The sequence below is a fragment of the Rissa tridactyla genome, chromosome 7 (genome assembly GCF_028500815.1).
Source record: "Rissa tridactyla isolate bRisTri1 chromosome 7, bRisTri1.patW.cur.20221130, whole genome shotgun sequence".
Taxonomy (NCBI): Eukaryota; Metazoa; Chordata; class Aves; order Charadriiformes; family Laridae; genus Rissa; species Rissa tridactyla.
In genome coordinates this window covers 24,639,022-24,664,864 of record NC_071472.1, presented here as the reverse complement: position 1 = coordinate 24,664,864, position 25,843 = coordinate 24,639,022, and the positions used below count along the sequence as shown (strand labels likewise).

The following is a 25,843-nucleotide window of genomic DNA, read 5'->3' as shown; positions in this document are numbered from 1 at the left end:
AAGCAGAACGATGGCAATTTAATCACAGAATCACAGAATGTTTCAGGTTGGAAGGACCCTTAAAGGTCATCTAGTTCCAACCCCCTGCGCTGGGCAGGGACACCTCCCACTAGACCAGGCTGCTCAAAGCCTTATCCAGCCTGGCCTTGAACACCTCCAGGGATTGGAAGCTTAACTTAGCATCCATCAGAAAAATGTGCTTGTCAATACTCAATGGGAAAAAAAAGAGTCAATGACACCACAAGAGGAGCCTATGCTTGGGGTTTTTTTGATGGTATCAAAAAGTGTCTTCTAGATTACTAGCATTTGAACATGAGAAACTATTAAAGTAGCACAGTAAGTCAATAAAACGATCTCACTAGACTTGCCAATGTGCATAAGGGGTTTTATCTTCCAAAATAGCCTAGTATTTAGTTGTATAAGCTCCAAATGGTGTTTAATGGGTGAAAACGCTTAAAAATTTTGAAAGGTGTTCCTACTTCTTGGCCATTAGCATGCTGCGCCAGGGTAGTTTACATCTGCTTCAGTTCTGGGTACTCAAGATCACAGCCCTCCTTATTTCTATAGGGGAGGCATTTCTACCTACGTGGAAGAGAAGCATCCCAATAAAAACTGTAACAGGGAGCCACTAATGGGCCCTCTTCAGGAAGTGCCATGACCAGACAACTGTAACTGCACCTGAGTTAGAAGTTAGTCAAGCTTCTTTTTTATTCAATTATTTCTTCACTAATACTGGAATTTTAGGGCAACAGAAACTTTTTTGTGAATTCAGGTCATATTAGCTAACAGTTTCAGCTGAAATAACATGAAAAAACTTCAGAGATGTTGAAACAATTCATTCTGGCATCTCAAAAACAAAACATTTTGATTTTGTCACAAGGGGACTCCTTTCCCAAAACAGAGGAGGTAGTGCTGCCACCCCTGATATCCAAAAACTCAGTGATTAGGCCATGATCTTAGGTTGTGAAAGATGTAGCTTCAAACACCTCCTTTAACTGATTCGGTACAGGGACTTGAACCCAAACATCACGCTTCTCAGGAGAGTAACCTAACTGCTGGGCTAGAAAATATTCTTAGGTAGGTTTCTCTCAGCCTCATTTGTTGAAAGCATCCCACTTTGCATAAAGTAGTTAAATATTCATTGAAACAGAGATTGAAAGCCAGGTGCTGGCCCCCTTTTCCTCTGACTGCTCAAATTACCAGGATCTCAAGTCATTCACATGCTCTCTGTTTCTGTGGCCTACTTACTATTTAATGTACATTCCACTGATGGGAGAAAGGGGAGAAGGAGAAAATGCTTTCTCCTCTGAACTTCTGTATCGGCCTCGAGCGTAGCCCAGGCCAGCGAAAATATGGGTTGGTGAAAGTTTTGAGCCTTACCTTTGCAAGGACAGTAGTATGGAAGGTATGAAATTATCACTTTCCAACATGTAGAGTAGTTAAAAATAAAACAGTTTAATGACAAGAAATAGTATTCTTTAAAGAAGTGAGACATCTGCATCTATTTGTATCCAGCGTTTATCCCTATTGGCACAATTAATAAAAGCTATGCATAAATCACACGAAGTTCATTAAATCCACTGGCTCAGGCTGCTGGCTAATTGGTAAATACACACTCGATAAAAATGTAAAATGTATGCCAACTCCACATTTTAAAACTGGTTTCTCTGCTTCCCAGTTGCTTTTCCAACAGAGCTCGATTTTCACGGTTATTGGTCTTAGGGAAACAAGAATGCCCAGAAGATGTGCCAAAAGATCTTAGGCCCCAGAGCAGGAAAACAAAAAGCAGCTCTACTGAGCTTACGGAGACCAAGAGGTTAGCTATCCCATGTCTAGGGCGATTTTCTAGCGTACCTGTGAATCTAAGGTCTGCTGATGCCAGCCGTGCATGTTTCAGTAGACTCTTTCAGGCACTCCAACTCCTTTATGAATGCAGCCTTCAGCACTTGCTTCTGCAATGTTGCCTTCAACTAGACTGATGAGAATGCATTATTGCTCAGCGAAACTTTGACCAAGTCAAATCTGGCAATTCTGATAAAGTAAAGGTCCAGGAACTATGCAGGCCTGCGCAGACAGACAGTCTGACACTGTCAGAATTAGACACAAATAAAAACTAAGCATGAAAAACACAACGAGTGTGAGAGTGGCTGGGGTTGGAGCCACCTACCCCAATACTCCGCTCATTTGGACAAGGTGAAGCCCCTGTGCTCCCCAGCCCAGCACACCCTCCTTTTCAGAGGAGGTCAGCACCCAGCCAGCCACACATTTTTATAGATAGGGAGCTCTGCAAAAGGCTTTCATGCTTCCAATGCCTTTTAACAAATCCATGGAAAGCCTCATCTGAAGGGTCTCTTTTCGCCACCATCACTGATGGCTCTGATTGTGGAGGGCCTTCCTGACATCAAACAATCCCAGATGCAGAGAGGCCTTGGGAGCTAGCCCAGCGCTTTGTCTAGGCCTGACCTCAAGTTTTCTGTATTTACATTTTTTCCAAAACATGATTTAGAACAGATGTCACTGGACACCAGAGCTCTTCTCCAGGGCTGGAGCAGAAAAATCACAGCAAAAGAGGGAGATACAGAGCAGCTCAATTTACATTACATGAGGATATTGATCTGCATAGCAAGGACAGCAGAATCCACCCATCTTCAATTTAGTTTAATTAGACTCACATTCAACCATCAGTGCTGGTTTCCCTCTATTAAGGCTCAAGCGAAATGCTTGGTTTGATTGTGAACAGCCTTTATAACTAAGTGGAGTATTTTGGATTAGGGATGGTTTAGGACCATCTCTGCTTGTATTCTCTAGTTCTGCCATTGCCTTTGCCAGTGCCTGGACAACATATTCAAAGCACTTGCCTGAAACCACACTTATGGTGTGCATGTTTGGAACAAAGGATGAAATAATGTTGACAAACAGTATTACGAAATTGATATAGCTTTAATAGTGGCTTAATGAAAGAAACGGGAATATGAAACTCCCTTCTCTAGACAATGTGTGGTGAAATAAGCTGTCCGCAATGGAGGGAAAAAGCTCAAAAAGAAACATTTGGAAACAATACAATGACATATGGTCCCATATGTTGAATCTATAATGCTTCCTAAGTCCTTCAGGGTAAAATTCACCCTTCTCCTGAACAAATTCCAAGTAACTGGGATTTGCCTGTGAGGACTGAAGAAAGGAATAAAATCTGCCCTCCATACACAGACAGGAGATATGGCTACGAAGCAACTTCTCTGCAGTTGTACCCCTGGATTTGAGCAGCACTGGTAAAGTTTTTTGATCCTTTTCTGGGTATTTATAATTGCTGATCCAAAGGTTCATCCTCATCTCTTCTCCCTGGTCAAGTCTGCTCAGGGAATGCTTTCCCCGCAGGGTGCTCCACAGTAAAGAGGGCACGTGGCTCAGCTTTGTGAATCATGGTAGGACAGCAGAATAGGCTAGAGTTGCTTTACAAGTTTTGTATATAGAAAGCTGCATGTTGGTGCTGATAAGGCATGCCCAGGGCTCCAGGGCACGCCTTTACGTTCTGCAGCAGTTTTAGGTGATGCCTTTACAGCCCTTAGTTTTTTGAGATACGTGATTTCCACTCATAATTTCTATGCAGTTCGCCAGTCCCTGGATGAGGGAGTGGGAGAGGAAAAGGCCTGCAAAATCTAACAACAGTTTTTATGCTCTTACAGAGCAGATTTTGTAAGTGTGCTAAACACAAGTGGTCAAACACCTATCCAGCAATGGAAGTGTCTCATCTCTAAATGCTCTGAAGTAAATTGTGATATAATAATAATTATTGGAATTTTGGCACATTTTGGGTGGCTGCATTACTCACAGGGTCAGCTCAAGAACGGGCAACTGCCTAGGTTACCTGGAGATACTGACGTGGCCACAGTTCTGTCGAGTCCTCACAGCTCTGGAAAGCCAGGCTACCTAGAGCTAAGCTACACACTTGCGGTTTTCATCACTGACCCTTATGGACATAACATTGCACTGCAATACGTCTGCCCATACATGAGAGGGAAACTTTTCTCACAATCCTTATTCTTGCACTCCTTCTTGATGGGATGTTCCAAAACCTCAGATGCTCCAAAGATGACATATACTGCTATTTGCCTGCTCATTAAAGTACAGATCAATGGCCATTTTATAGGTCATTTAAGCTGTTTTTTAATTTGCTTATTTGTCATCATCTCTAGTCTGTTTCAGGAGCCAATAATTAGCTGTATTCATTGATCTAATTGTTTTGTATATGAATAGTGTTGAAATTATAGGTTGCTAAAAAGTTATATATTTGAGTTCTTGTTCATATTTTTTAAAATTTGTGTTAAATACCATGCCCTCACCAGCCTGGCTGTTAGGAAGCGGCACCTTTGCATTTTGTAGATGTGGATCCTAGACTACTAGGACTATCTTTACACATTCAGCCAAATTCAGCAGACAATGTCCTCTGCCGCTGATTCTCCTCCTCCTGTTTTGACTAGATCACGCAACTGAGCTGGCTGATATGTAAGTCAGATTAAAAAAAGAAAAGATGATTTTGTGTTTTACCCAGATGTGTTGGTAGTAACAGTAATGACCTGTGAACATTGGAGGGAGTAACACTGCAGTAACTGGCACCTCCACTGAAAAATGACCTGTGAGATGTCTAGATTCTTCAGCTCAGCTGAAGTCCATCAACAGGGAGAGGGATTTAAAAGGTATGTTCATGACTGGTATCAGAGACAGGTAAAAAATGTAGCAGATATGAAATGAGATTAATCAACTCATTAAAAAAGTTCATTTAGCAGAAATCCTGCTGTGAAATGGGAATAAAGGCAGAAAAGCCTTTGTCCCCAAATTGGCAGGTCAAGGGAACTAAAGCAATACGCTGAAACCAACCCAAATTTTCTAGTTTTATTTTCCCTTAGCTGTGAATACATAAAGCACAGGCTCATTATTTCCTGCATTCCTGAAGGATACCTTTGTTCTTTACTTTTTATGACAAAGTTTGCATTAAGAGAAGTTTCTGGAGAACTGGTATGGTTACGCATTTCATCCTCCACAAATCGATAAACCTAAACGTACACAGTGGCATGCTGCAGTGCCCATGCACAAGCTGAGAAGTTTGAAGAAACTGCAGGATGCTTCTCTGAGCTGCTGGTCTGGAAATTGGCAGCGTGCTACATCTGGCAAAGACATCGCCCAGTAACAGACACCAGCTACAATATCCTCTGCACGTAACACCCAAACCTCCGGGGCCCTTCAAGACTTCAACATTCAAAAACTTCTTTTATGCTCAGAGATTTCTGAAAAGACTCTCACACTATGGCTGGTACACGTTGGCTTCTACAAATGGTCAGTAATACTGGTATCACACACATGGCTACTAACTAGTTGTCACAGACTTCTGGAAGTTGGTTTTCTCAAAGGCAGAAAAATTCAGATGTGTCTGTACTGAGTGTCCTGGCTTTAGGGAAGTTGCAAAAATTGCCAATAAAACGAGCGCGTGTGCTACAAAAGATCTGGCTGCGTATGGACAAGACGGTTGTGTCAAGCTCTGCTTTGAATGAGCTTTTGTTCTTGAGTATTATTGGAGTTGACTCTGAGATTCTGCTTTAGTACTTTAGCTGCCCAGCTGACTCAGCTCAATAGTGCTGTCCCAACGGCGCTGTTCTACAGCAAACACTGGAGCCCAGCATGCAGATCTCTAAACATGAGGTGTTTCACAACCCTGGCTTTCAGAAGGAATTTCTACTACACGGAGATGCCTCTTCAGATGCAGTTGGAGCTGTTGAGAGACTGACCTTATCTCGTAACCGGATTGGAAACCATAACCCTAAGGAAAGACAGGCACCATCCTAGGGAAGCAGTGTGTGCTCTGGGATGAGCATCTTCTCAATCCAGCTCTACTCATTCCAGCTCTAAGTAGAAGTCCATCCTCCAGAATGCTTTTTTATTTTTCTCCTGGAAGACAGTTATAAAGCTGTCATAAACTCAGAGATGGACATGATGGGCTTCAGATCTCCAATTCCCCCACTAAAAGCAGCAGAGGTCCTTTAAGGATATAGGCAGAGATTAAGAAGTACTTGACTAAACTACAAAAGACAAGGACGGATACAAAGAAAGTTTTTAGGCCCAGAACCACAATAAACTCCCAGAATAAACTTCTGCCCAGTAAGTTTCTAGAAGACACTAAGCTAACCTTAATGCTGATCCAAGCTGAGTTTTATTACCTGATAGATACAGAGCCAACAGTACATCCTAAATATATCCGCACAGTTACTATACACGCTATGCTACAGGAATGAAAAGTCTTCCTTCTTTGGGAAATCATCCTGTCTTGAAGGGAAAAAATGATTATCCCTCTCCCAATCACCACCACTTGCTCTTCCCCAGCTCTGAAAAGGGCAGTGAAGGCTTCTCCACATCTACTAGAAACCACTTCAAAAGCTAAACCAAGATAGGGCTGAGGAGGGAATGGTATGGGAGGGAAGAAATGATAACTCCTGTATATTTATCTCCAAAACTACTCACTATGTTATTTTTTTGCCTCTCTTTAGTGCTTGTTTCTGTCAGTCAAAACACTTACCAACAGACACTCCCTCTGTTTATTCAGTGTCTGTGGCACCTCTATCAGAACGTCAATCAGCATCAGCAATGTGTCAGCCTGTGCTGGTGACAAGAGTGATGCCTGCCAGTCTCCCCCCCACGGTAATGTTTACACTACTTTTTTGTTTTAAAAAATAATATGCGAACTTGACACTAGCTGCATTAGACCATCACCAATACTTGGAAAAGTCATCTCTCATTTAATATTTGGAAATACTTAAAGAGTTTGAGGAAAATATTTTCATGGAATGTTTGATGTAAAAAATGCTTCAAGGCAGATAGATTTTTTTTTTTTTTCAGTTAACATTTCAAAATTGCTTCAAGACTGGATTAAGGATCTGATGAAATATTTCTATGTTTTAATTTTCCAGCTGGAAAATGAAGCTCTACTTAATATTTAAAAGGTCTTTTACAAAATACACAGAACTATTAAAAACACTACCTGGGCTATTCTGCAGGAAAGGGAAAAGAAACAAACACGCCTGGAATACAAGGCCCTGCAGCCACTCAGCAGTCTGCAAAACAACTTCGGTGAGTGTAACCACATCCTTCCTTCACAGGCAGGCCATTCTCCACAAAAAGCACAGAGCCAACCCACTCTTGCCAGATATTTGAAATGATGATTGGGGAAAAAAAGCGTCGACTCACCCAGGACAAAGCTCAGCGTCTTCTAGAAGGACTGGGTCTGGCACTTGTGTGAAATCATCCTTAGACTGACTGTTAAGAAGGGGCACAGTGTGCAATTACTGCATCCACCTAACATTTCCTGGAAGAGGACAGGAAGCAGATGGGTCTATATCCCCACTCATCATCTGGCTGATTGCCTAAATTGGTTTTACATACATGCAGCTGGGAATGTTTTATAGCACTCTCCTTCACATTCTTTCTCTAGTCACTGCATTTTTCCTCTTACATCAAATTTCCTCTCTGACTGAGAGGGCAGCTCCTGGATAACTTTGCTCCACGTACGCATGGAACAACTGGTACCTGCTTGACGCTTTGCGGCAACATTTGCTCTAGAAGGGACTAGCACTTTAAAAGTGGATGGAAGGTTGCAGAAGAATTGTGATTTACTGATTCACTGACAAAACTTGGTCCTGACCACTCTGATCTAGCAGAAGGGAACACAGCAGCAACAGTGGAGGTTTATTCAATTTTCAGTCTTTTACTGTTTTCTTCAGTAGAATCACTACCACCTTAAACTGGAAGATGGCCCACTGACCAGAGCCTGTTTTCTCAACCTGTGGAGGGCAGGACTGGCTGTACAGTGATGACTACTTGCTGTAGTAACTATTAGAACCACACAGGAACCATAGACCTACAGGAAAGAATTAGAGTAGTACACAAGGCTGAGCAAGATACAATGTTTTAGACTTTCCACTCTCGCGGGCTCAGCTGTCCCATCGACAGCTTTGGTGTATATACACCCTTCAAGGCACAAATGAAGAAAAATCATTCTTTCTGTTATTCTCAGGTCTTTTTCAGCCTGCTACAGCAAACGATGCAGTTTATTCTCTCACTTACAAGACTCTGCAGTACTAGCAAAACTTGTTTTAAGCTCTCCCTGTTTATTTTTCTCATATTTCAAAGGTAACTCTTCACTGCAAGCTCACTCCTCCTCTGCTAAAAGGAGCCCTATCTTTTAATATTTATGAGAAAGACTTAATGGAGAACTGAAGGTCTACAGTCTTAGAGATCACGATGCTCTAAATGTATCTCATATGTCTTGCCAGGGCTAATTTGTCTGCATGGAGTGCTAGGGTTGACACTGTACTAAAGCTTCACTATACTAAAGGTCCGGTGCATTTGGAGCCACTTTTTTGACTACTTCCTACCCTGCCGGGAGCACACATCTCAAGGGACTTTCACCTGTAAATTCCATCGCAGCGAAATACAGAAATCTAGTCTAGCCCAAAGACATGACAAACTTATGACTCATCTTGTCCGCTCTTGTCTAAAGTTTTCTATGAAGCAGATGACATTTTCTTCACTCACTGTTGTAATCTGCATATGAGAGTTGAACAAAATCTAACAGGGTTCCCATAAATCAATCCATTTTAGGGCCCAACACTGTTGCAGGCAGTTATGCTTAGGAAAGTTGGAAACCATCTGTATTTCAGCTTCTTGGACAAAGAAAGAAAATTTCCATCTTAAAAGCGGATAGTAAACCTGGTGGTAGTTTTCAGTTTTAGACTCATCTGAGATGCTTCAACAGAAAGGGATACTGCAGCCATACTGCAAAGTACTACGAAACCAGAATTTGGCCTAGTGTATGAACTCAGTCTCACAGTGAGAATCTGTGGTGGAAAACTGTTAATTCTTAATTTCTTTAAGAGTCAGATCTTAACTTTGCAATGACTTCTTTTTCATCTGCATGCAAGATTTTAAAAATAGGACTGGTGTTTCCTTTAATTAGTATTTGATACAGTATTAATATTCCTATTTATCTTCTACATGCCATATGGATTAAATTCTCATTACTTTTGATCTTAATACTTTTAAAATATGTAAATCAGCAGACAGACACCCTCTTTAAAGCAGTGTTTGCACACCACATCTATTATTGCCTTGGGCAATAGGAAAATATCTGCATTGCTAAAATTCCAGAATTGTGAGGAAATCTTGAAAAATCAGATATTAAACTGATCAGTCTAGATGAATTATATAATGACTATGTAAACTGCAGTTCTTTAGATTCAGCTGTACCTAAAAATGACATTAAAAGTGGCCAAAGACCATTACAAAACATGTTCTTAAAACCAACGTAATTTCTGGCAGGAGAAGATCGTCTTCACAGGTTGAGCTAATTCCAGATGCAATGCCTTAGAATAATACTATACTTCTTTGAAAAACTTACCTTTAATCTCAGACATTAAAAATATAATTATTTGGTTTCAAGTTTACAGAAGATACTGTTATATTAATTCATCTCTTATTTTTCCAACACTATAGCACACTGCTCAAGAATAGATTTGCATGGGCATAGATTTCAATTTATCTGAATAAGCAGAGGAGAAACTCACCAATACAAACAACAGGCAAAGAGAAGACATGGGCCTAACCTCTCTGTTCACAATGTAAGTAATCTTCAACGATATGGGAAACATTTAGATTTAGTGTTGAATGAACATAGTTCACAAATGTGTCAGTCTGAAAACAAAAGCCTATCCAACCATTCTACATTTGGTCTTCCTATAATATATAATAACATATTTGTAGTAGGCCTGTTACAGCTGCCAATATACTGCTGAAGCGTATGCCTGAGTGTTTTTACAAGAAATTAAGAAAATATAGCTGTGAAAAAAAGGGCTGATGCCTGCCTTACTCTGACTGAGAGGTGGAGGGAGGACACTGAGCAGCTGCAACCACACTGCATGCCCCAGAGCACACGTGCAGTGCCTGCATGGGGTGTCCATTCCCTACCTTTCAGCCCTGGAAAATCTGTATCTGTTGAGAAACACCACAGGAAAACTAACGTTCTGGTTAAAAAAATCCCAACAACATAAATTGCTCTTCAGTATCAGAAAACGTATTTTCAGGGAAATCAGGCACCGCTGTGTCCATTTAGTCCCTTTTATTTTTATTTTTTCTGATGTCAGCTAAAATCCACTGAGCCTGTGCAACCTTCTCCATTGTCTTGGCTAAGCGCCGAGTACAGGCCAGCAGCCTTACAGCCTGATGTATTTCTAGCACTTTGCTTTTGTTTTGGTTATCTTAGGAAGCTACAGGACTAAATATCGGTGTTTATTCAAGCGTCATCTAAGAGAAAAGAGCACTCCTCTTTAAATTTATTCACATGAGGCCACGTTCGGCAGGGTTCATACCAAATGAAAACCTGAGCCCGAGCTCTTTAATCCTATGGTACAATAGTTGTGTATAGTCCATGACTTCCCTGGGTGCACACCAAGGAGAAGGTCGACAGCTTGCTTCCGGAGAAGGCAATGCAAGTTTCTTAAGTACGAGAAATAGAAATTTGGCCTTTGCTCTGAACAACAGTTTAGTTTAAGGCCTAGTCTACATCAGCAAATGCTATCAATACATTTATTTCTTACCATCATCTGGGTTGATAAAAGTCCTCAGCTAGAAATATTGCTTTTTTTTTTTGACCAGAACAATTTATTCCATCTGGCAAACTGCTTTAAGAACTGCTTTACTGTGATGAGATGCCTTTCCAGCAAGGAGGTTTGCTGGCATACATCTGCAGTACAGTTAAATTTTCAAAATCTTCTAACTGCAGACACAGCCTAACTGGCCAGTTCTGTGCATGGTAGGCTCTCCAATGAGGAGACTGCTAACTCCGCTGAATTAAAGCAGGCTTTTTTTCAGATGCTGTCCTCCATGACTACAGTAAAAGTACAACATTTGTTTCACAGGAATCTGCAGGCTGTAGTCATACACATACACCAAAAAGAAGGCACATCGCTGTCCTTAAGCTTCCAGGAATCTGATAAGCACCACAAATATTAGTCTGAAATTCCTATGCAACTAAATTAAAATGTTTTCTCATAGTTATTTGCAAAGGCATCATTAGTAGGGTACTACTTATCTAAACAGCAATTGTACATCCAGAATTGTGTTTAGAATAACTAGGTGACAGAATGTCTTGTAAGTAATTTAAATTTCCCCTTTAAGTGTCTTAATGACACTGTAGGGGACAACACAGCACCTAGTTATTGCTGCTTAAATGCTTTATGTACTTACATCACAATTATTGCTCATTACCGTTTCACAACACAGCTATTACATATTATCTTTGTCTTAAATGTGAAACATATCAAATAGGAAAGTCTCTTCACAGCCATGCAGTTGCCTATACTGTTCAACCCAATTTACTTTTGAAGTTGTACTATAAACTTCTAATTCTAAGCAGTCACTCAGAATCCACATTTCCATCTTTTTTTTTTACATTGAGTGGTCTTATTTCAACAACGATTGTTACAAATTTTAGCCAAAATGTGCGGATAAGCACTGCTACACCCTGAAGTACTGGGCCCTTCATCGTCAATCTCCGCCTCTGACTGCTGCATTTGTTATATGCAGAAGGAGGAGATGTTGCATACAAGCCTGTGAAACTCTGTGTTAATAAATCAAGGATCTCTTGGCTACTGAACTCACAGCTCTGTTCTCTAGTTAGTTCACAAGTATTTCATATCAAAGGGATGCAAATGTGAAGGTTTAGAAATAAAGAGGTATCTTTCAAATTCGAGGCTAAATAAAAAGCCTGACAAGCAATATCATTAATAACCTGTACCACTTTATCTAGTCTCCCTTGCTGAAACTTAAGCACAATGCCCCATAGTGGGAGCAAGTTCTCTTTCACCTCTGCTCCAGGTAGGAGACTTACTTTGTTCAATGATACAGCACCTACAGAAACTGCATCAGAGTATTTAATGAAAGTGACCTCATTAACATACATTAATTCATGCAGGTATTACAAGCAAAACTTTGCCTCACTTTCCATTTTTTTTAACACTTGAAAGTGGAAACCTCCCACCTCCTTCCCTGCAATCCCTCAACACATAGCACATCCACACGAAAATAATCTTGGACTACCCCACTGGAAAGAAGCTTCATAAGCACCTTTGCAAGTGCCAGCTGAACTCTGTAGGCTTTGTGTGATGCTGGAGTCACAATGAACAGCTGGGTGGGCTATGACTTATTGCAGACTCCCATGGCTGGTCGGTTCTCCTGGTAGAACCACTTCCTCATCTCCTCCATGACGTTGTACACTCACGCTAAAGCAGGCAGAGGGTTTAGCGATAGAATATAGACTACTTCCATGGGCCACACAAGGAGAAGGACAGTTCCCAAAAGCTCTCACCCTCCTGACCTGGCAACACAGGCCGCACATTCACATGAGAATAAGGCACAATCAGGATATCAAATTAACAAAGTCTATTGTTTTCAAACAGCTGAACTGTTTTAGATTAGTGACGACTTCTTTTCCTGTGCCCTAGCAAAAAGGGAGCCTTGTTTCAGTTCTAGATCACTCCTGGCAAGTCAACTGGGAACATGCAGAACACAATGTACACCAGATTCCAGCACACTGCTGCCTTCCTGCTCTGAGCTTTGTCATCAGCTTACATGAAAACAGGCAGAGGCCCATCCCACCAAAACTTGTTTTGCTCAGTTTGTTTTTGTTTCAAAAGGTCCTTCAGGGGAAAGAATCTGGTCAAAAATCCAGCCACAATTCAAATTGTTTATATAAAACACACTTGGGGCTCCAATCTGTGGGAGCAATATTTTTAAATGTTTGTGTTTTTTGTTTCTGATTTGTTGTTCTTACTCAATGTTCTGATGTTGGTATGAATAAAGCCAGACAAAAACCCAAGCATTAGCTTAACAAATATAATCCAGATACAATGGGCTAGATTTACAGACCAGCCATGCTTATTCATGGTGTAGCATGAGGATGCATGACGAAGTTGAGCATAATAGGCCCAATTTACAGCTGCCCTGAGGCCTCTTCAGAGAACACCCCTAGCACAGAAGGCCTGTTTGCTGTATGCAGAGCCAGCTCTGTGTCTTTGTTCCTACTTGTCCCAGGATAGGACTCATTCTAAGGCAGGGCAGCACGAACCTGAACAAAAGCCACTAGGATAAAATGCTCCAATCCTCGAGAAAAAAAAAAACCAAACCCTCTCTTCTCCCATATCCCCTCCTTTTTCCCAGTTTCAGTTATTGATGTTGAACTGAAGAAACCTCTGCCGATATGGGGGACATCTTCCTCTGCTACACCTTTTCAGAGGTTACAAGAGGCACTTGACCTGCACCAACCCAGCATCTGCAAACTTCCAGTTAGCTTGCAAAGGAAACGGTGGACACAATCTCTTTTACAGTTAGACTCAGGTCTCCTACAGATCATAGGTACCAGTGATAATTTTCAGAAGAACTCAGGTACCTCTTCAGCATTAAACTTAGTAGCCAGGTTTCCAAGGCAAAATTTGAAACACTCAAATGTTGGTCAATTAAGGTCAGTGACTAATGATGGTCATTTAGGGAGTTACTGAATGCGTTGGAAACTGTAGTTCTATTTTTCTGCCCATAAACAACTTTTGGAAACTCTTAATAAGCTGACCTAAAGTTCTAGTGAAAATGCATCCTGTTTGCTTATTACTTTGCCAGTAGTAATGTTCCTCCAGTCAAACCAAATTTACATGCCTTTACCTTGCTGTAAAAAAATCAGTATTTCCATGGCAGAGAACCCCTCCAAGCTTTCTTTGGGTCAGTTTTATCCTTCTCATCACTCCTTTAAGCATGTTTGCTGTTCTGAGTTTGGCTTTTTCTGACTAAGGTAAATGGAACTGCAAATCCAAAGGCTGCCAATGATGTTCTCAATGCTGAGAATTCTTATTTGGAGAATTTATTTGACAATTCTTGAGTGAATATGCACGTCATCTACCACTTATTTTATTTTTTAACAGAGCATAAACAATAACGCAAAAAAATGGTTTCTTTCAAAGTCTTATTGTGTTGTTTCTTCATTAGCTACAGGCCACAACCAGAGACCAATCTGGGACACACTTCCTCTTTCAGCAACAAGGGATAAAAGATCTTGATAACCCACTGACCTTAAACATTGATTTAATTGTGTGCCAAGTCAAAGCATACATCTGGCCCTGGTTCTCAGAAGCAACTATCAGTTCAGCCGAAAGCTGTTAGTTTTAAAGAATCAAGGCACATCTTGTTCTGCTTCAGACGACCCTGCATAGTCACAGGACTTCAAGAAGAGATAACTACCCACTACAAGCAGCTCTAGAACAGTGTGAACTTGATTTAGAACTCTTGCCAAAATTCCAGTACGTTTGGAAAGGTAGATAGGATGCCGAAAGTCATAGGTTAATGAATTCAGGCCCGACTCTAAACACCCCTAAATTAAAATATGTTAAGCTCTTGCTTAGGTCCAATATTGAATAAGGAGATGGATGCAGAGGAATAAAAACTAATGTTAGGAAATAAAACTGAAAAATTTTTCAGTCCTTTTCTGCAAAGACAAAAACTCCCTGAAAGCTAAGATTGACTCATTTCAAACCAAACTGTTTAATATATGTTCTCAATGACCCTCATCTAATCCACAAAGAAAATTATGGCAGAATTTAAATCAGTGCGCATTAGCAGTTTAAGAGTTATTTATTTAGATCCTGTTGAGACCATCAACAATTTTACAAATGTAACCAAAAGGTAGAGGACATTATAGTTGTACGGCTACACTGGATGGGACAGTGAAGCACAGAATGCAAGACTGTAAGTGCTAGAAGTCCAGTGGGGGTAATCTCAATTTCTCCTGTCTCAGTTAACTTCTGGAATGCTGTTCCAAAGCTTAAGCGAATTCTTTAACCAACTGTGCTACTTGGAGTCTCGTGTTTTACCTTGTCGCTTCTCCTGATGTGACATTATATGTGGACAAACTTTGCTATCTTTTTATTGTTTGTTTTAAATAGCCTCCAAAATTCATAAATAAAAAAATAAAAAAGGGTCACTGAAGAAAAGATTGTATTACACAAGGGAAAATTTCCCTTATTTCATCTCATCTGTTCTTTATCTTCAAAGATTTTGGACCAATTAATGCTCCACCTTTTCAGAGACACACACTTCCTAAGCATAAAGAAAAAGTATGTTGCAAATAATTATGTAAAATGTTGTAAACTAATGATGCATTGATATGGGCACTACTGCAAAAGAAATAGTTGTTTCATCTGTCATGGTCAGTGCCTTCTGCCCTACTGACATACTCACTCTCCAAGAAAAGGTTAGGTCGGTTCTTTTCCTTTTTTCCTACATGCCTCTATTTCCCGCCCCCCTTTTTTTTTTAAAAAAAAAAAAAGAAGTCAATTGCCCATCCTTGCAAGTCACAGCACAAACCACTACAATTCTACAAACAAGTTACAGAATTTAAGCTGCAAAGTGACTGATACTGCTTTTCTGGCTCTGCATGTTTATTTTGTGGGTGGGAAGAGAAGAGGGAGTTTTGTGAATTAACAGTGATTTTCTTCAATGTGTGCCAATGACTGGCTTGTGCTGTGTGGTACTACCATGTAGGCAATCTTTGAATTAAAAAAGTTTAAGGCTGCAAGTTGCTTATGATGATGAAATGTGATAATGAAAATCCTGCTTCATTTGCAATGCCCTGAGACGTCTCTGCCTGTGGCTCCCTGTGACGATTATGTTCTTCCCAGGGAATGTTTTAAAACAGACTACAGTTTGCAAATAAAAATATCCAGTGCACTCATGTAAAATTTCATTTTTCTAAAGCAGTTAAGCTCCTTTGGATATGAAGCTGAGGAATTCACCCTTCTTGGGCCCTAAATCAATGATCAAAAGGCACAAAGCATGAGCCTTGATATAGCAGAGAGAAAACTGATAGATACTGCAGACTCGACCTAACAGCTGTTCTGAATACCACTGCAAGGGGTAGACTCTTATGAGGAGATTAAGAGCAGTACTACTTCCAATTTATCAGGTTCTTATGAATGAAAAATTAATTGGAAGCACATGGACAATGACAGATGAAAGAAATCGATATCACTTCGTCTCTAAGTCTGATGAGCTAAATATGAGGGGTGAGTCCAAACTGGAATCTTATACCTGTGCCATTATGGGGCATTAGGGGAGACAGGATGCAGATCTGAACTTCATATATATTCACCTGTCTCTGAAAACAAATCAACAGCTCAAAGATTTTTGTTAGAGAAATATCCCTTTTACCTATTTTTAACTATAGTAGCTGGTTGTTCTGAATTTTAAAACTACACCCATATTTGCTGCTGCTCAAATTAGCTCACAGGGTTTTTTTGTAGAGCTGCAGCAAACTTTTTTTTATTCGCAAATTAGCCTTTTCAAACCCCCAAGCTTACTGTTATTCATTTGATAGTCATGCTCTTTATCGTAACGAAGAATATGCAGTAAAGAACAGCATTAAAAGAATGTAGAAGAAACAATTGCACCACTTTGCTGGAGGGCATTTTTGGTGTTTGCAAATCCCAGTACTACAAAAAGAGGCTGGAACAATGTAATATTTTTTGCCTTATTCTGAATGTGACTTTTGTGTGTGTGCATGAGGCAAACATAAGCGCACTGGTGAGAGGGAGTCCCAAGAATAGCACTGCACTCACAAAGCCACAGAGACCCAAAGACGTACTTCCCAGCCTATAGAGAAAACAAGTAGCTGCAGCTGAAGGTAAAGAGCTGGTACAGCTCTCCAACCTAAACACCAGGCAATCACGCATATTCTCTGTATTTAATTCCTAACAAAATGTAAGAGAGTCAGATGAGGAAGGACATGTTCAAGATGACTGTGTCTTCCATGGGTATTCTTGATGCTGTTAAGCTTGTTACTACCTCTGCGTTCTCCCTGTTAGACTTAGCCCGGCTGCCAGGGCAGAGAAAAACAGCAAGCGAGAGGTGACACAGTCATTATATAGTTGTGTTTTCTGCCTTCTCACACTCTTCCTTGCTAATATTTCTACATAAAACACTGATTTGTACAAGGCAGGACAAACCTTAAAGACAAAGAACAGGCACTAAGACATTTTTAGGAAAAGAAATATTAGAGTTCATAAAACTGTTCTTTCATATACATCGTGTTATGACTAAGATATGCTCGTTGCCTGCCCAAGCACACATAGGAAAGCGGCTTCTCTGTCTCCCATTGGCAGCAATAGCGATACTTCCTGTGATTTTGGTATTCTTATCTTCCCTTGGGGGAAAGGTGTTATAAACAGGGAAGGTGGGAGTGTGGCATTATTTTTCTGGTGTACTGCCAACATCAGCCAACGCATGAGCACAACCGGCTCCCAGTAATTCTCTCCATATGCAAGGAAGATCCTCAAGAAAGATTATCCTTGCCTGGGGACAGAAATGAGCTCTGCAAGCCCGTAATTACTGCTACAAGCTAGTATTTGCTATTGCTGTATTCAACCATTATAATCAACTGAGGTTATCCGTGAGAGAACTGAAATATACAATATTTCTAGTGAGTAGAGAGAAATAATGATGGAGAGCCAAGGAATACAATCATTGTCATGAGCACAGCTAATGAATAACTGATTCAAGGTAACTTCTTTCCACCCAAATACTCCACAGCCAGCTCATGATTTACTGAATCGAACACCTATTTATCAAACTGTATCTAAGAGTAACTTACAGTATCTAGATCTTCACATAGGCGGTTGCAAACATTTTGTCCTGAGTATCTATCCTTTATTTGTCAGAGACATTATTTTTTTTTCATTTACATTGATCAGTCCTGCAAATTATATACCACAACTTGCATTTCTATTAAGCTGTATATGATTTTTGGCAGTTAATCACAATCCACTAGAATAATTACCCAAACTAGAATCCAGAAAAAAACCCAAACACATGCAAAATATGTAAGATTTTGAAATCTAAAATTTTTTCAGAAATAAATTTGTTATGGTACTTTCTGAGCCATCCCACACCTCACATACCATTCTGTCACCATCACATTAATTATGTCACTGCTTTTACCACCATGTTTTCTCTTCACAGTATCTGTGAAGAACTGTAAAAATGTAAATAATTCAGGAAAACGTATAGCATCTTCTAGAAAGAAAGATCTGAAATCCACTATTCCGACTTAGCTGTGGGGAATTCAGCAGAGTGAATTCACATTTTTAAATATCAGCAAAGAACCAGAAACTATTTGGTTACATACAGCTAGCAGATGAAATCAAGCTCTATGAAAGCCAATGATTAACTGTTCTAGCCTTTTTCTCTAAAAAATAACCTGAAATAAAGACACTATCTGAAGTTTTCTGACAGCGGGGAGAAGTTAAAAAATTTGGAACTGTCTCTTTCTTTGCAAAACACAAAATATAATTTGTGAAAATATTATTATAGTTATTCTCTTAGGAGAGAACTTTGTGTGCACCCTCAAAGCTCTGTACCTACTCTACTTATTCTAACAAAGTTTATTTAGATAAAATGGTGTGGTTTTTTAGAGAAACAGAAGAGTAATGAATTAGGAACCACACTACTTGCACGAGTAGATCAGTCATCTGAGATAACACTGCTGATTCAGAGCACTAGTAACTGTGGCAAAATAATAAAAATAAGGCTGCTAGAGAATACTTAGAGAAATTTCAAGCAATAACAACAGAATGGTGAAGTACGGCATGATACAAAGCTTAACTACCAACAAAGAAATGACAAAAAAAGGTGCTCTGACAAACCTGTATGTCATGGATAGAAAATGAAGACAGAAAGAGCAGGTGAACTGCAGCTTGGATCAGAAAGACAGTGGTAGACATTATGTGTTAAGAGGAGAAACTGAACCCCTATAAAAATTTGGGAGCTTTGGCACAGCATTATTGGGTATATATTTATTAAATTTCCCTTATTTCTTACTATCATTTTTCAGTATTTCAATGAGAGAGATCTGCAGTCTCTCTTTGTTGCAATGCAGCCACTGTGAGCTGAATTTCAACTTGTTTTATATAGAACAAGCGCTGAGCTGTCTCTGGAGAACTTTACTGCAGTTTATCTGTGCAGTTTACTTGCATCTTACTTTATCTCTCACCTTTGATACTAATCAGTCATGGCTGCAGGTCAAATCTTTTTGCATTGGAAACAATCACAATAACCAATCCAGAAGTAAACCAGCCTGTAATGAAATTCACTGCCTAGGGCTAAACATAGAGCTAACATGTGTTTAACAAATCGAAGCTTGTATTTATCACTTGTCACTGTTTGTGTCTTTGTCTATTGGAGGGGAAAAAACAATTAAGAAGCTGAGCAGTAAAGAAAAACTTAAGAATAGCCCAATTTGTTTTCAGATTTGTTGGTCTATCACTTTGGCAAAATGCAGTCTGCAAATCATGCCATCACAGAATAGCAAAAGGTTCAACAAAAAGCGTCTAGGGGTGAACCAGTTCAGAATACAAACGTCAGCAGTACAAATTGCAGCTGAAAACTTCACATAAGGCTGAGAGAAGTTCAACTGACTTCATTTACATTTGCAGTCAGGTTTTCTGAACCTATGCTGGAACAATATGATGAAGAATTGAAGTACTGAAACTGAGGTACTGTGTTTCTCACCCTAATGGCTAGTGAAGCTAAAAGGATCCCAACCAGCACCGATCTAAAAAGCAGAAACTTGGGCTTTCCACGGGATGGGAGGTGATGGTCCCTCCTGGGGCCTCCTGCAGGGTCCCACCATGTGCAATGCAAAGCACAGTAACAGGCTTACTTGTACCAACAAAATCCATCTGCATAAATATGCAGCCTCACAACTCTGGAAAGGTGATTATCCTTTCTCATATTGATAGAAACAATAATGATTGCTTTTAGACAGCTGTATTTTCAGCTTATTTTCTCAAGAGACATCCTAAAAAATATCTTCTCCTTCCTATGATTTCTACTTATAATTTCTACGTATGTAAAGTAAAATGAATGATTCGGAAACATGATTTCTGTTTACCACGCCCAAAGCTCACCATTTATCCCAGGTGCAAAGAGGTCAGTAACCCAGTGATGCTCTTTTAAGGAAAAAAGAAAAAGAAGCTACTTTTTCTCCTGCTCATGCCCAGTCAGATTTTGGCTCAAAAGCCACAGAACACTACTGTAGCGGGATCCTTTCAATGGAAATCCATTATACAACATAGCACATCAGCCACTCCTCTGCCTCCGGCTAATATTAATTCCACTGCTATAGTGTGGTATGTAGTAGGAGAATACTGGCACATAGCTACAGCGTGCTCAATACAATCAGATCATGCTACTTAACACTACCTTGCCCTTTTCAGTATTTCCTGTAACATTCAGACTTTCCCACGATCATGCTATTTTATTTGCATTTTACTTGCAAAAGAATAACCAACTCAAACCTGACCCACTCAAAAAAAAAACCCCACAACCAAACCCCACCCCAAATCCTCTGCCCCAAGAAACCCTAAACCTCAGAGATGCAGGGAATTTTTCACGTCAATTTTTTATAACTAAGAGACCCAGTTCTGCTCACTGTGACAATTCTACTGACTACAGTCAAGTTTTTCATGATTTACATTCCTTCAATGTAAAATTAGTCTCAGTGGGGGGCTTAAAAATGATGAAACGAAACTCCTGATTAAACAACCCAAAATAATTCTAAATAGATTACAAATTCTTTCACTTAAAATCCTGAATGATAGGATTCTGAAATTAACGGCATCCATGTGTAAGTATCCCCCCATCTGCCAATGACAACTAGTTGAAAGTCCACGCAGCATTTCACACTACATTATGTAGCAGCGGTTTTGTTTTTCATTTAGAAAGGAAGGTTTGCTATAATGGAATCAAACAGGAAGCTGAGTTACACAGAGAGAAACAGCTGAATGCCTTGGATTGATCTCTCTCTCACTTGCAGAAAGTGAAGTGGCATCTTTGGTTACAAGGCATCCAGATCTTGATACCACACCTTGTCTGAGATACTGCCCGTTCTTTACCGTAATGCCTATTACAGTCACGCTGGGATATTGAATTTCGGTGAATCAAAGGATAAAAAGTGCCCCCATTTCCAAACTACTAATGATTATTGTTTTGCTGTAGCTGTTATCTTTTTAAAAACAATGTATAAATAGGAATTAAATGAGATCAAAATTAAAATTATGCTACAATGTTAAACTACCGTGCAGAGTAAGATCCCTATATTTAATCACTTTTCACTTGCAAGTGCAAGAAATCGAATCAAGGCTGTACTCTAGGGCTGAGATTGAGGCAGTTTCGAGTGTTTTCAATAACAAAGTCTGATTCAAAGAAAACTCTACTCTGAAGCAAAGCCCAATCACCTAAGTATATTCTCTGTGGCTTGGTGTTTTAACACTATTATGGTCCAGACAGAATTAAAGCTGGATCACTTCTTTAAAACTTGAGTTAAGCCCTAACAATTAATGAAGTCATAATTATTTTAGATTTCCTATTTAGGGTGCTGAACCTGTATAATCCCTGTGATGACAACCAGAGAGTAACTTTTTGGGAATAATGTCTCCCACACCCACAGTGCCCCTTGCTAAAACTTGCCCACAGTGCCATCTGAGGTGGGCAGCAGCCTTCCTCCCCAGCAAGCAATAATTTAACACATTTCATTATCTCCTTGCCCTCTGGGTGAAAAACAGTGATTACCTTCACATGTTTCTCCAAACCCAACACAGCTACATTCACCAAATCGCATTTTTATGATTGGTTTACCAGAAAGGAAGAGAAAAATGAGCAACATAAAAATAAAAATACATACTGCAAGGAAAACATTCAAAATGGGTCACTGACTAGTGGGAGCCCAGCTGGGAACACGCCAGGCCCTAATTTCCACTAGTTTTGAGAATATAAAAGATTAAGGAATTTAAAATCAAAGGCTATGCTGGAAATGGCCTACTGATTTTTACAACTATAGTGCAAGTTTCGCTACCTGTGCCTCAGATTGTGGCTACAGACACTGTGGATTCCATAATTCCAGATCTCTCAGAACCCTGGCAAATTTCTCTGCCTCTCACAAAGTTTCAGCATTGCGGACAATAGTGTGAGGTGCAAGGCGTAAACTGAACACCATCATAAGACATATACTGTTCTCCCACAAGAGAATGTCTATGGCCAGAGACTCTTTGCGCATGTTCTCACTTGTCCAAGATGTCTGTGTTAGCATTAAGAATTATGTCATCCTCTGCTCAATGCAGCTACACTGTTATCTTTCCTTTTACAAACATCTTGCCTTTGCAGCTCAGAAAATCTGTCATATTTACTTTTGAGGCAAAGCTACATTGCAAGGGCATGTAGCGATGGGCCGAGGGGCAATGGTTTTAAACTAGAGCAGGGTAGGTTTAGATCAGACATTAGGAGGAAGTTCTTTACAATGAGGGTGGTGAGACACTGGCACAGGTTGCCCAGAGAGGTGGTGGAGGCCCCATCCCTGGGGACATTCAAGGCCAGGCTTGATGAGGCTCTGAGCAACCTGATCTAGTTGAAGATGTCCCTGCTTACTTACTGCAGGGGGGTTGGACTAGATGACCTTTAAAGGTCCCTTCCAACCCAACGCATGCTATGATTCTATGATTCTACATCGGTCAATTCCCTATGAAGCACTCACTTCTCATTAATAATTTCAAACATTCTCACTTTCTATCTCATCTAAGGAAATACCACTACTTGGCCTCTAGAGATTATATTTACATTATTTTCATTCTTTCGGTACTACTTTATTTGGACTAGAATAAGTAAGTTATGGCTTAATTGTTACTATTGACAGGACTCTCCGCCCCAGCAATAAAGGGGCAGTGTGGAGGAAATGACACTGGAGGGAATCCTTGGTTTTGCCCAGGGGAACGCCTGAGCAGCGCAGAGCCAACCCCTGGGACTCTCTGCAACCACAGCTCATGCACGCACTTGCGCTGCATGCAGTCTGGCCATACTGCTCAGTCGTTCTATGACCCAGCGGAAAGGCTTTTGAAGTGAAAAAAAGAGGCTTTTGTTTCTGCATTAATTACAGGGCACAGTCTTCGCAGGATCTTTGTGGAAATTTCCTGGTTTGTTTTCCCTTTGCCAATCTACTACCGAGAACGGGCAGCCTGTGCTATCAGACAGCTGGATAACAAGATGCGAGTGAAAAATCTGCTTGCTTAATACAAAAATATGTAAAATCGTATCAACCATTTTTCTTCTTTTGTGTTCTGTCCCCCCTTGACTACACTAGAGCTTCACCTACCGAGGCCTCAAGACAAATAAGCAGCCTCCCCTTCCCTCTGTGCTTAAGCCTGGATACAGACTCCCTCCTTCAGCAAATATCAACAGTGCTTTGGAACTGGGTCACAGACAAGGGCAGAAACCTGTCACGTTCCCTTCCCCGTTGGCCTCTGTGTTCCAGGTCCACAGCGCTACCACCACCAGGCTGACAGACTAGTTCTGCCTGTAATGTAATTTAAAGAGAATTCATAATCAATCTATAACACTGCAGAATAATGTTTCACTATGAAAAATAACAGTCTTTGCATTGTTTGGACCACCTAGTGGACAGCTTTTTTTGTGTGTGAATAACAGCTTATGTAGTACAGCCCAACATTATAAAACACATGTATTTTATACACGTGCTCTTATTCCAAGAAGATATTTGCTATTTCACTTGGTTTTCACAATAGGTCTAACAATATCCTCTTCTGAAAGGTATACTTCACACAGTAAGACTGAATAAAGACTGAGCAGCGTGTGAAAGCATCTGAATTTCCAAATGCAAACCTTGCTTTTGAAAGCACCCAAGGAAGTTGTTATTCTTAAGCAGGTTTACTTCCTTAATAGTTACTCATTCCAGTGTGACTATATGATCATCTATCTGAATACCTTCATGCATAACTACGAAATTCCTTACTTATCTGTATTTGCACACTTACACATACACGTTTCTTAAATAGTTCAGATCAACATTGCATTTATCTCTCCTTCAAATTCTGTTCTTCTATGACTTCACATGTTCTGAAGTCTCTCTAAATTACTGAGTAAATGGCTCTGAATCACACGCTTGCTAAGGGTGCAATTCTGCCAGTTTTACTCTCTCTAATTGTTTTACCTCAGATACAATGTTTTTGATTTCCAGGAGACTAGTTGTAGGGCAACATATGATACCCAGTGAGAGTAAGGATGACAGATTCGGGCCCTGACTGCTTTCCTCGAGAGGATTTGCTGCAATGAAGATATTTCAGTTTGACAGGTTTATTGTTTAACATGTAATAATTTAAGATAGTAATGCACACATCCCCTGCAGTACCACACTATGGATTCAAAACCCATATGGAGAGAAATGCGTGAAGAGAGAATAATGGATTTCTCAACCTGCTGTGTTTACATACTCTTCTGTTTTTAGCATGGAAAACACATTATGCCGGGGTAGAAGACTGAAAACATTGAATTTCCATTATTTCCTGTGACAGAAGGATCTTCCTATAAATACCTCTCTTCTTACCTTTACATTGTAAATTGTTTAACTGAACTCCATAAAGTTTAAACACATAAATTGCAGGATTAGAGCTCAAGTATTCAAATACATTTTTGTAGACTTACAAGACGAAAGATATCGCATTAAATATATAAACAGAAATGTTAATGTATGGCACAAAATTATAAACAACTCATTTTCAGTAATAACCTGGAAATCAATGTATTATCACTTATATTTTGTCTCTAATTACAGATATCACATTAGCAACCTACTTCATCTTAAACTGTCGAAGGAATTCTATGATCAGTATTAAAGTCTGTATTCACAGATTTGCAAGGACACAATGACTACAATAACAGAGAATTGGTAATGATAGGTAATGATTTCCTGGAATATTCAAAGACAAACCCGTTAAAACTCATCCAATGTCATAATGTTTTACTTCAGGTTTTTAAACTGTTACTGACCATGGCAAAAATAACATGTCAGCAACTAAAATAAAAAAACACATTGCACAGATTGTAGAATTATTGCAGTCTTTCCCGTGTTGCTGCCTGAATCTTTGTACGTGTGAACAAACAAGTTGTCTTTCATTCTGCCAAACATGAGAGATTTCATTATTGTCTTCCACTTTTGAGGCTGGAAGGCAAAGAAAAGCTGAAGCTCTTGAAAGTCAATTTGATTTCATTAAAAGGGTATTTTGAGATTATCAACCACATTTTTAATAGAAACAATGTTTTAAAAATCTATGTAGAAGGAAGTTAGTTCCTTTATGTTTCCTGCTTTCCAAGGGATTGTTAAAAGACCTCTTCCATATATAAGGCAAGTTACATGCTGACAACATGTAGCTTATAAATAGTAAACAAACGATCTCTGTTACTTTACTATATTTCTTACCTCCTTTTTTATGGGATCTCAAGGGACTTGACAACCGATGGTCTGCAACTGACTGGGATTGGCTAATTGATTGTGAATCATTCATTTCGAACGAATGTTTTAGAATATATGGAGAAGCAGAAATCTCATCCAAATCCTCCTGGAATAAAGAATGCTGGTTTAGGCACACAAGAAATATATTGATTCCACTCTGCCATGACAACTTATGGTTGTGATCTCACAGAGAGCAACTTCTTATTTTCTACGACTCCGTGAAACGTCTAATGCTAGATTTAAGTTACACAAGATTCTTGCGGCTTTCAGCAACACCAGCTTAGCACCCATGTCACAAACATTTGTTTACTTTTTTCGTTTAACTTATTTATCCCCTTCCTTCATGCAGTTAAATTATAGCATGCACTGTATGCTGATTTCCTCTCATAGTTAATTTGTATCTTTAGAAAA

General features: G+C 39.8%; 1 protein-coding gene across 1 annotated transcript in view; it reads right to left on the bottom strand.

Moving 5' to 3' along the window:
- MYO3B (myosin IIIB) overlaps positions 1–25,843 on the bottom strand; it is a 193,217-nt gene that overhangs the window by 17,704 nt on the left and 149,670 nt on the right. Inside the window, exon 31 of the mRNA XM_054208150.1 lies at positions 25,400–25,538. Within this exon, the coding sequence (XP_054064125.1) occupies positions 25,400–25,538 (139 nt within the window). The remainder of the gene's footprint in view (positions 1–25,399; positions 25,539–25,843) is intronic.